This window comes from Spea bombifrons, chromosome 5, assembly GCF_027358695.1.
Source record: "Spea bombifrons isolate aSpeBom1 chromosome 5, aSpeBom1.2.pri, whole genome shotgun sequence".
NCBI classification, from domain to species: domain Eukaryota; kingdom Metazoa; phylum Chordata; class Amphibia; order Anura; family Pelobatidae; genus Spea; species Spea bombifrons.
The window spans coordinates 40,526,470-40,539,282 of NC_071091.1; the positions used below are offsets into that span (position 1 = coordinate 40,526,470).

At 38.6% G+C, this 12,813-nt stretch overlaps 1 protein-coding gene across 1 annotated transcript in view; it reads left to right on the forward strand.

The window, feature by feature from the left end:
* The window catches only part of STAC (SH3 and cysteine rich domain), a 222,487-nt gene that overhangs the window by 93,448 nt on the left and 116,226 nt on the right, over positions 1–12,813 (forward strand). The window contains exon 5 of the mRNA XM_053468144.1: positions 5,987–6,102. Coding sequence (XP_053324119.1) covers positions 5,987–6,102 — 116 coding nt within the window. The remainder of the gene's footprint in view (positions 1–5,986; positions 6,103–12,813) is intronic.

A 12,813-nucleotide genomic window follows, 5' to 3' on the forward strand; every position in this document is an offset into this window, starting at 1 on the left:
CCCAGCTTTGCATGTATAGATCAATTGAAATTTACATGTGAACTCAGCACTGAAGGCATAGAATCAGAAATACAAATCCTGTATTTTCAGACATACAATAATATTGTATGGAAATGTAGCATCGCAGGTATAAAATCAACAGAACACACAAACCCAGCATTGCAGGTATAGATCAACTGGAAATCACATGTAAACTCAGCACTGATCAAATAAACAACACATAGAAACAGAATTGCAGGTATGGATCAACTGAATAAGACATACAAACCCTGTATTTGCAGGTATACATAAATAAAGTATGGAAGCATAGCATAGCAGATATGGATCAACAGAATAACATACAAACCCAGCTTTGCAGGTATAGATCAATTGGAATTCACATAAAAACTCATTAAAGGTATTAAAGCATTAAAGGTATAGATAAAATCCCCTAAATGACAGGCATAGATCACAGGTTGCACAACCCAAAGCCAGCCCTGGCGTTCACACTGCCCACATAGAACCTGACCAGCACCCAGATGACACACATAGGACTTGCCATCTTTGTCCCCAAGGCTCAAACACCCTGCTTGTGTCATCTTTGCCTTTCTACAAATCAATTATACATCAATGATACACACAAAGACTTTTACAGTCACTCACTAATTCACATTTGCATTCACATAATTCATTCACACAAATCATTTACACATATTCATTAATGCATTCTCACAAATTCATAAATTTTTCCCCTCATTCAGACAATTCATCCACACATGAATTCATACTCTCCCTCATTCAGACAATTCATCCACATGAATTCATACTCTCACTCATTCACACAATTCATCCACACATTAATTCATACTCACTCATTCACACAATTTATCTACACACTAATTCATTAATTCTCTCACTCATTCTCACTCTTTATTTATTTCAATATTCTTACTACCCTCTTTCTCACCTCTATCTACCGCTCCACCCTTTTTTCACTATCTATCCCCTCTCCCTCCCTTCTCACTTTCATTTCTCTGCATGATTTGGAAAGGTTCTGAATATGATGAATCCTGGAATAAGAACATACTTTTTTTTAGTTACTAATATTTTATGTTGAGAACATTTTAAAATGATGTATTGTTGAAAATTTAAAAGGACAACTCATCTATTATATGTCTTAAATTGTGCCACTGTCCACTGTTGACTGCTTAGGGAGACAGGAAAGGTTACTTGAGCTGAACATTGTATTTGTTATCCTGGGTGCTCCCTTATAGATGATATGACCCCTGTTATAATTGTATTTGCAATATACACTGATCAGTCATAACATTATGACCACCTGCCTAATATTGTGTAGGTCCCCCTTTTGCTGCCAGAACAGCCCTGACCCATGAAGTCATGGACTCCACTAGACCTCTGAAGGTGTGCTGTGGTATCCGACAACAAGATGTTAGCAGCAGATCTTTTAAATCCTCCTTTGATCCAAGGAGAGACGTGACTGCCATTCTGGGTTCAAGAAGGAATTTTGTTCTAGTTTGTTGCAAAATGTAAAAGAGCTACAAACTGGATTTTTTGCCTTCTTTTGGATCAACAGCAATTAACAGATGTGGGAGAAATGGAACTTGATGGGTGCATGTCTTTTTTTAGCCTATGTAACTACGTAAATCCTGTAAGTTGTTGAGGTGGGACCTTCACCTTGAATTTGTTGCTGTGTTCCTCAAACCATTCCTGGACGTTCTTTGCTTTGTGGCAGGGTGCATTATCCTGCTGAAAGAGGCCAATGTCATCAGGGAATACCGTTTCCATGAAAGGGTGTACATGGTGTACATCAATGCTGCGATAGGTGGTACTTGTCAAAGTAACATCCACATGAATGGTAGGACCCAAGGTTTCCCAGCAGAACATTGCCCGAGCCATCAAACCGCCCAGTACTTTGTAGGACAGGGGTCAGAATGGGCACCCTGACTGGTCGGCAGCTATGCAGGCCCATATGCAACAAACTGCAATACACTGTGTTCTGACACCTTTTTATAAGAACCAACATTAACTTTTTTTCAGCAATTTGAGCTGTTGGATTTGACCACACAGGCCAGCTTTTGTCCCCCACGTGCATCAAAGAGCCTTGGCTGACCATGACCCTGATGCCAGTTCACCCCTTTTTCTTCCTTGGACCACTCTTGATACTGACCACTGCAGACGGGAACACCCCACAAGAGCTGCAATTTTGGAGATGCTCTGACCCAGTTGTCTAGTCATCACAATTTGGCCCATGTTAGAGTCGCTCAGATCCTTACGCTTGCCCATTTTTCCTGTTTCTAACACATCAACTTTGAGGACGAAATGTTCACTTGATACCTAATATATTATCCCACCCACTGACAGGTGTCATGATAACAAGTTTATATATATATATATATATATATATATATATATATGGGTAGTAGAAGCATTATTAAACACTCATCCACATCTACCAGACAAGCCAGAAGGCTTGTTGTCCCCCCAGAAATCCCATGGTGCTGCCACAACCACAAGGAATTCTGGGTAGGCAAATGCAAATAACGTCAACAATGGGTTGTGGGAACAGAATTTCTTGTGGTTGTGGCAGCACCATGGGATTTCTGGGAAACAAAACAAGCCTTGGAAAAGAAAAAATGTTGGTGCGCTAAACTCACAAGCTCAAATAATACAAATGTATATTGGACAAATGTATATTGTTGCCAACTTTATTAGGGTAAGAAGCGCAGACAGTTTTTTGTTTTTTGTAAACAAAACAAGCCTTGTCTGGTAGAAGAGTGTTTATTAATGCTTCTACTACCCCTTAATTTTAGGTGGAAGGGTTTTCTATCACCTTAACCCACCATAACTTTTGTTATTATTATATATATATATATATATATATATATACTGTATTTGCTCAGTTATAAGACGACCCCCCCAGAATCTAAATATTAATTCAGGAAAAAAAGAAAAAGCCTGAATATAAGACTACCCTATAGGAAAAAAAAGTTTTAGCAGTAAATATTAATTCATGATTGTAAACTATTTTTTCATATTTAATAAAAACTATGATTGAGAAAAATATCTTTTGTTTTTATTTCCTTTTATTTGCCAACCTCCCCCCCCAGTTATGCACATCTGTCCCCAGGCTTGCCACTCTGCCCCCAGAAATGCCTTATACCCCCTATATGCCACTCTGCCTCCAGAAATGCCTTATACCCTCTTATATCCCACTGTGCCCCATGATATGCCTTTTAACCCCCTATATGCCCCTCTGCCCCATGATATGCCTTATACCCCTATATGTCACTCTGGCATATAGGGGGTTAAAAGGCATTTCTGGAGATATACATATATATATATATATAAAATTGCTAACACCAATCACACTCCTATCAAGCCCAGGCAGCCAGTACATGCTGGAACCTGGGGAGGATAGGAGTGTGATTACAGCCTTCCTATGCCATGCTACCCCTCCCCCTTACACATCCATGCTATTCACACATACACTCAAACATTTAAATACTCATTCATTCCCTTAATCACACATACATGCTCATACCCCCCCCCCTTACTTGAACTGCAGATCTCTCACTCGCAGACTTCTGCAGGGGTCCGGCTGCTTCCCTCTGCAACTTCTCTTGTCCCGCCCCAGAGGAAGAGGGAGGGGGGCAGAGTCATGTAACGACTCTGGGTTCCTGTTCTCCTGCTAGTACAAGAGACGCTGTTCGCGACCAAAGCACCGGTAAGCAGCCTGGCCCCAGCGGACATTTGGTTTTTCCAGCTATTTGAGGTCTGAATAGAAGACGACCTCGATTATAAGACGAGGGGCAAAAAAATCTTGTCTTATACAGCAAATACAGTGTATGTATATATATATATATATATATATATATATATATATATATATATATATATATATATACTGCCTTTATTATTCATGGCATATCTTTCTACAAGGTGCTAGAAACATTCCCCAGAGATTTTGGTCCAGATGGACATGATGGCATCACCCAGCTGCAGATTTGTTGGCTGCACATCCGTGATGTGAATCTCCCATTCCACCACAACCCAGAGATGGAAACAGTTTGAGATAATGTGAGCTTTGTGACATGTTGCATTATCCTGCTGGAAGTAGCCACCAGAAGATGGGTACACTGTGATCATAAAGGATGGACATGTTTAGCAACAATATTCAGGTTAGGCTGTTGCATTTAAACGATGCTGAATTGGTAATAAGGGGCCCAAAGTGTGCCAAGAAAATGTCCCCCACACCATTATACCACCACACCATTATACCACCACCATCAGCCTGAACCGTTGATACAAGGCAGGATGGATCCATGCTTTCATGTTGTTTAGCGTAAACAACATGAAAGCATGTTGTTTAGCGTAAACAACATGAAAGCATGTTGTTTAGCGTAAACAACATGCTTTCATGTTGTTTACGCTAAAGTCTAACCCTGTCATCTGAATGTCGCAGCTGGAATCGACTCATCAGACCAGGCAACGTTCTTCCAGTCCGTTTGTCCAATTGTGGTGAGCCTCTGCGAATTGTAGCCTCACCTGTTCTTAGCAGGAGTGGCACCTGATGTGGTCTTCTGCTGCTGTAGCCCATCTGCTTCAAGGTCCAACATGTTGCGCGTTCAGACATGGTACTCTGGAAGCATTGTCAAACACTAACTTACACCCACCAGGCAAGCATTGTTTTTAACACAGAAATCGTATAGTTCAAGTGATTCTGTGTAGGTATAGGCAAATCAGTTTAACATTGAACTCCTCTTTTTGGCTCTTAATCCACTTTATCCATGCAAAGTGTTCGTTGTTAAACTGATTTGCATACATATACCTACTCAAGGTACGTTGCAAGCTTTGCATCTACCTCAGAGGTTACCTACCCAATGAGAATGGCTAGGACCAAAAATAACAAGTAAATGCTAATTTGTCAGGTAGATTTTACAACTGAGTGAGCAGCGGGGCTGGACTGGGGGTAACAAGGCGGCCCTGGCACTTTAAGGCTGGCTGCCGCGTGATGACATATGGACTGCACTTTACATTTGTAGGCTCACGTAGAACACAGCTGGGCATATCCACACAGCACTGCATATGCTGCTGAATATGAGTTTGTGGTGTATGTGATGTTGCCTGCCAGCAGCCCACCTGGGATTTGCTCAGTGTTCCAGGTGACCAGTCAAGGCCTGGTTAGCTGAGCATAATGATATGAACTCCACCTTGAAAACAAAAGGCTGGACTGGAGGAACAATAATCTTCCAGGGCAAATCTGGAAAGTTCTCAAGTATGACTAAACACTTTCAAACACACAGAATACAAAAGCTTCTCATCCTATTTGTGTGGACTGCTGGTAAGCCCTACATCCCTCAAATATTTGCATCAACAAATGAATAAGGTTGCAGTCATGTTTTTTTCTCTTATCCAGCAAATATGCAAGCAGACTCTGAGTAGGTATATGTATGCAAACCAGTTTAACAACGAACACTTTGCATGGATAAAGTGGATTAAGAGCCAAAAAGAGGAGTTCAATGTTAAACTGATTTGCCTATACCTACACAGAATCACTTGAACTATACGATTTCTGTGTTAAAAACAATGCTTGCCTGGTGGGTGTAAGTTAGTGTTTGACAATGCTTCCAGAGTACCATGTCTGAACGCGCAACATGTTGGACCTTGAAGCAGATGGTCCTTGATCCAGCAAATATGCAAGCAGACTCTGAGTTAGAAATCTAATTTGTTGAAATGTGGCTTTTACTTTTAAGTTAAAGCTTATCTGGGAAGATGGCCAAACTAAAGACTTCTCGGATGTTTTCTTTCAAAAATAAACTATTATGGTGGGTGGGAAATTATTAATTAATTAAGTTTTCATTAGCTTTGTGAACCAGAGGTAGCATTTTTTCAGATTAGTTTTTCTAAAATAGTGGACAATATATGTGTTTTATATGCAATATAAATAACTTTTCCTCTAAATTTCTGAATAACTTTTGTTTTGCAGCATGTGGTAACAAAGTAGACCCTGTTTATGAAACCCTGAGGTTTGGGACGTCCTTGGCACAGAAAAACAAGAAGACCGTTTGTGGAAGTGGTTCCGAGTCGCCTAATAGGAACTCTGTAATAATTTGCTTTAATTGATGTGTTTTTTTGTTTCCACCTATAATATTTCTTGCTATATATCAAATGATGTAGGTGTTTAGAATATTGAACTACAGCAATCTTCTGCTAGAACTGTATATAATTGTCCTCCTCTCCATAAACGGACAATTTATTTTGCATTTTTTTAATTTTAAAACTGATAGAAGTATCAGGGTACTTGATGTAATTAGGCAGGCCTGCCCTGGCCATCGGGCATACTGTGCAAGTGCACATTTTTTATGTTTTATTATTATTATTTTTTAACTGTACCGGAAGGGAACTCCCATTCCAAGTGAAATTTGAGAACTTAAACTAATGTAATAAATCTGCAATTTTCTTTCCTTTTTTTCAACTTGCATCAACTGAATACTCTATATGCAAGTAGTGTATGATTTACTGAATTTGTAAGTTGCACTTTTGACAAATTCATGCCAGATTGCTGCTGCAAATTCACATATTTAGCCTGCTTGCATACATTTGCAGCTTAGTGAATACTCTCCTTTACCTCTGATAATAATAATTACCCCAGGATAATAAATCTAATTTATTTAGTTTTTGTCCGATTTTTTTTTTTGCATAATATTTCTTTGTTAAATAAAACAGTTAACAACAAAGTTAACATAGACATTAGTTCCTATTCGGCCAATTTCTAGAATTGGCACATATGTATGCCTACCTGCAGCCACTAGTGGCCACCCTCCCTCTCAGGAGCACCCAGGCACTATCCGAGCCCAATGGATAATGCTCCTTTAAGCTGATGAACATTATAATAGAACATGAACAAAATAAATTAAAGAAATTGGAGAAGAGTATAAGTGAAATTAATCTTTCTCTCAGTAAGTACGAGTGTGTAACCAGTCTAGTGGAATTATAAAACAAAATGAATAAACATCTTGAAAATCTGGAGAAAATTATTACAACAGGTAAAAAAAAAAAATTTAACAGAGATTTAAAAGACTATGCGACTAATTCAGTTTACACATGGCAGAGGAGTTACAGAAGCAAACGACCGAGGTCGATTCTCAAATAAAACAATCTAGATAGCTCCAGTTCCATCAAAAAATCAGTTAATTTTAGTTCTTCAGATGCCGATACAACTGATTATTGCACAGATGCATCAGAGGATGATACCACTGATCGTAGCTACAAATCCAACACCATGCAACAGTATGACCATCAAGGAGCTACAAAAAACGAGATTGCCCCTACCAAAAAACCACAAAAGAAAAACCATACGCAATATCAACAGCTAGAACAAAACGCAGGGGGCATCGGGCAGGACGCAAACATAGAAAGTGGTCGAACCAGACGCACTCGATACCAACAGTATCAACAAATAAATGATTCATCTGTTATCAATTTATCTGCCAACATATTAACGCATGAGCAAGTGGAGGTCTTGAGAAAAGGGTTACATTTTGTTCCGGATCGATCATTCAACTTATATGATACCCTACAGGATGTTAACCGATTTGTTAGATCGCTGACAATTAAAAAAAACTTTTTTTACGGAGAATTCTCTGAGTCATATTAATACTACAGATTCTACTAAAACAATCCAAAGTGAAATCAATATTGTGGGATCTAGTCAACTTCCGTTACATTCTTCATTTGTGGATAATGTGTCATTACTCAACCTTATAGATCTACAGTCTGCTCAATATCCAGAAATGGATTCATTTATTGAAGATACTAAAGACAGATTCAAAACTTCTAATCCATTCTTTTATCCTATAAATTCCCGCACTACGTCGATAGACACATTTCAGTACAAGGTGGAACAGGATCTAAAGCAATTAGACGCCAGTAGAAAAAACTCAATCAAAAATCTTACCAAATCACAACATTTGGCGCTTCAGGAACTCAAAACTAATCCCTATTTGATTATTCGTGGAGCTGACAAAGGAGGAGCCACAGTTATCATGGACAGGGCACTATACAAGCAACTTGTTCTACACATCTACATATAAACCAATATCTCACGACCCTACTGAGCTAATTAAGCAGAAGTTGAAACACATAGTGTCTGAGGGCGTCTCCCTGAATATTCTCTCTACTCAACAACAGGAGTTCTTATGCCCTGATTTTCTGGTTTGCCCTGTTTTTCATGCGCTGCCTAAGATTCACAAAAATGTTTCCCCCCCTCCCCTTCGCCCTATTGTGGCGGGGATAGGGTCAGTACATGAGAGACTGGGCGCATGGATGGATGAAATGCTTCAACCTTTAGTTATTCGTACTATGGTCTATATACGAGATACTAAATCTCTATTAACAGCTATGGATGTTATGCCATGGTCAGATGGCTGTTCATGGATGTCATGTGATGTTGTCTCACTTTATTCTTGCATTCCCCATAAACAGGCTGTGGTTGCAGTTAATTTTCACTTAAAGAAATACAGCACATATAGTACTTTACAATCATATGTTTTGGATGTTCTATGATTTTTGTTAGAACATATTTTTTTCAGGTTTGACAGCAATTTTTATTTTCAAATTACTGGTTGTCCTATGGGTGCAAAATTTTCCCCCACTTTGGCGAATCTCTACATGGCCTACTGGGAGGAGAGTCATCTATATACGGCCACCAATCCGTTTTCATCTTGGATTAGCTGGTATGGCCGATATATAGATGACCTCCTCCTGGTATGGACAGGGCCACGTTTTGAGGCGGATAATTTTTTACATCGTATTAATTCTAATGAATTCAATCTCAAATTTACATTAGAATGAGGTGGTAATACCATTAATTTTCTAGATGTTTGTTTAACCGGTGACGTGGTTGGAGCCAAGGTGGTCACGTCTTTGTTCCATAAACCCACGTCTGGGAACAGTACATTACATGCTTCGAGTTGCCACCCTCGACATGTAATTCCTAATCTCCCTGTAGGTGAATATATTTGTGCGAAAAGAGCCTCTTCAAATGAATTGAGTTATGACATCACACGTAATGACATTACCAATAGACTCAGAAGAAAAGGTTACTCTAATACCATCTTAAATAGATGGAGATATATATATATATATATATATATATACTGCTAACAGCAATCACACTCCTATCAAGCCAAGGCAGCCAGTACATGCTGGAACCTGGGGATGTTAGAAGTGTGATTACAGCCTCCCTATGCCATGCTACCACCCCCACCCCCCTTACACATCCATGCTATCACACACACACTCATTCACAAACATTTAAATACTCATTCATTCCATTAATCACACATACTTCACACATTAATCACAAAAACCCTCCCCACCCCCTTACCTGAACTGCAGATCTCCCACTCGCAGACTTCTGCAGGGGCCCGGCTGTGCGAGCAACTTCTCTGGCCCCGCCCCCAGAGGAAGGAGGGGGGAGGTAGAGTTATGTGAGGACTGTGCTAGCTTCTTGTTTCCTGCTGCTAATAGCAGAGACGGTGCTCGCGATCAAAGCCCGGTAAGCAGCACGGCCGAAGCAGAATGAGGTCTGATTAGAAGACGACCTCGATTATAAGACGAGGGGTATTTTTCAGAGCATTTGCTCTGGAAAAAACCTCGTCTTATGATCGAGCAAATACAGTATGGTAAGCTCAAAAAAACATAGTGATTTATTATTCACCATAGATTCAGATGTTTCATCCTATAAGCCCAAAAAACACGCTAATTATGATCCAAAGCATATTACATTTTCCACTGCATATAGCACTGAGTTCACACACATAAAGGATATTTTAATCAGGCATTTACCGGTGCTTTATGAAAATGATATCCTCAGTGAGATTCTCAGATATGGTGTTAAAGTAGTAGCGAAAAGAGGCTGTACACTACGTAATCAATTGTCTCCTAGTGACTTTTCAACCAGTGATAATGTACGTAGTTGGTTACATCTTAAAGGATGTTACAAATGCTCTAAACCCAGGTGCAACTTGTGTAGTTACATCAAGAAAACTAATTTGTTTAGGTCACTAAGTAATCGCAAAAGCTACTCTATAAAAACTTTCATCAATTGTGATACAACGCATGTCATATATTTAGCAACATGTACTTCATGTAATGTACAATATGTCGGGTGCACTACCCGAAAGTTTAAAAGACGTATACATGAACACATACATGAATACATACATGAATACATAATTTAGATACAGCTCTTTCTTCGCTACGATCCATGTCTGGTTTATCCAAACATTTCAGTGAAATACATAATGGTAACACAACAAATTTAGAAGTAATAGGCATAGAACGCGTTCACCCCCCTAAAAGGGGAGGAGATTGGTCCCGTGCTCTTCGCCTAAGGGAAGCTTTTTGGATTTTATGCCTTGACACGAGATTTCCTGTGGGCATGAATTATAGAAATGACCTAGCATATATTTATTAAGCTTTATATATAATATATTATTATTATTATTATTAAGTTGAATCTTTTTCATTTGTTATACGTACCGGAATTATCATCTGGTGTAGAATTTCCATGTGTACCATGATTTGTATCAATTGCACCCGCTCCCTTGATTTGGTTTGTATCAATTGCACCCACTCCCTGTGTTGACTAATTATGGGTTAACGAGGGGGCGTGAGCATAGATCAATCTCTAGACAAAGTCATTTATATATAAGGTGCAGTAGCAGCAACATACATTTAAGCCATGATTAAGAACCGTAAGGTTTGAAACGCGTTGGCGTATTTTTTCTCAATCACTTGAGCACATCTCTTTTTTTGTCTATCATGTTTTAACTGGTCTAATTAAATTTTGAATTTTTAAACCCTTATTTGTGGAGCTGGATCTTCTATCTACACTGTTATTTGGATTAACCGAGGATATGGCTCGGCCTTCTATCCCGTGCTCTCTGCAATTTGAAGCGTCTCTGCAAAACATCTAAATGGTGAGCTGGAATTATCTTTGTTTTTTGTTACATTCTTGTCCACTGGTACTGGTGATTATTAATATCGGTGGGTGACCTCAGTTCGTAGCCATTCCTACCTACGATTCCCCCTGCTGCGCTATGGACCATGTAAGGTCCTAATACTCAGAGTAAGATTTGTACACACAACATCACCCTTTACCTATGTGCATGTATAGTGAAAGGCAGGCTTCTGCCTGGGGGAAGTACCTCACAGGACAAAAAAAAACTTAAGAGGAGTAATTACTGCAGCAAGTAAAAAGACACAAGTAAACAAGCTAGATTTCATTTAAATTAATTTACTGTCACTAGTCTTGTACTGAAAGAGTAATTAAAGTGGATAATTTGCATCTTTTACATCCACGGTAACCTAACTTCGATATGCCGTCTTACAAGACCAAATAAAGCTAGTAGAAAGGTTAGCAGCTATTCAAACTGAAAATCAAGATGAAAAGACTTGAAGGCTTAGTGTTCCACAAAAGACTTGTACAGATGACTCTTGCCTGACATCTGAGCAGAGGCAGCAGAGCAACGATGAGTCTAATTCTCTACAAATCTTTTTGTCAAGGAAATAAAAGACCTACATGGAGAGTTAAGAGATCAAATAAAAATGAGCATTGCCTCTTTTACAGCTGATATTAAAGAATTGAAAGAATTAACAAGCTTAAGCAAAAGGTTGATGAGATCTTAGATGTTCACAATGAATTTATAACTGCCTAAAAGAGAAGTTTGCTGAGACAGAATAAGTCTTTTTTGTTCTTTTTATTATACATTTTATTTTTACAACATATAACATTACATAAATGCATTTTATACTTTTACAGAAAATAGAGACATAGTGAGTTATTAAACAGAACTACAAGACAGAGCAAGTTCAACATGGAGTTGGGGAATTTTTATTTTTATTTTTCCAATAGCTCTCTCACCAGTTTTTATCACAGTGCCACCATATATGGTTAAAGGAACCCTGTTATTTTTCACATCTCCAGCATACCCCTGAGGGGGTTTGATACATTTTTTCTGGTCCTAAGTACCATTTATTAAGTAATTTATACTGCATTTCTATAAGATTTAAACAATGGCATTTCTTTTAGGTTTGGAATTATGGAGTACCAGGATGAATCTGCAATCTTTATGTTAATCTCCCGTTCCCATAAATACTTAATCTTTAAATTGTTATCTAATGTGTATCTATTCATTATTTCTAATTTTTAATTTCTGGATCAAATTTCCATGAAGGTAGATTTTTAAATTCTTTTTGTATGTATTCTCGGAGTCTTAAGTCAGTGAACATCTCTCTATTTGGGAGGGAAAATTATTTCCTTAGTTCTGTAAACTGTTTAGGTTTATTATTCATCATTAATTGGTCTAAACAGGTTATGCCATAATATTGCCACCTTGCTAATTTCAAATCTGGTATACATATCTCTAGGAGCTTGATGGAGGTATCGGCATAAGCCCTGTATTTTTAATTTCTTTCTAAATCTCCACCAGAAGTGTAATAGTCCGTTTATCAGAACATTTTGCTGCTTTAATTTAAACCATTATCCCTTCAAATTCACCCATAATATTACACCCATGTCTTGTAGTTGAAGATCCTCTGCCTCTTGTTGATACCACTCTTCATTCTGGTTATTTACTCCAAGCCATTTTTTAGTATGAATTATCATAGCTGCGTCATGAGATTTATGCCTTTTGACCTCCTATGTGCCACTTTGCCTCCAGAAATGCCTTATACCAGAGTGGCATATAGGGAGGTATAAGGCATTTCAGGAGGCAGAGTGGCGTATAGAGGGTTAAAAGGCATTTC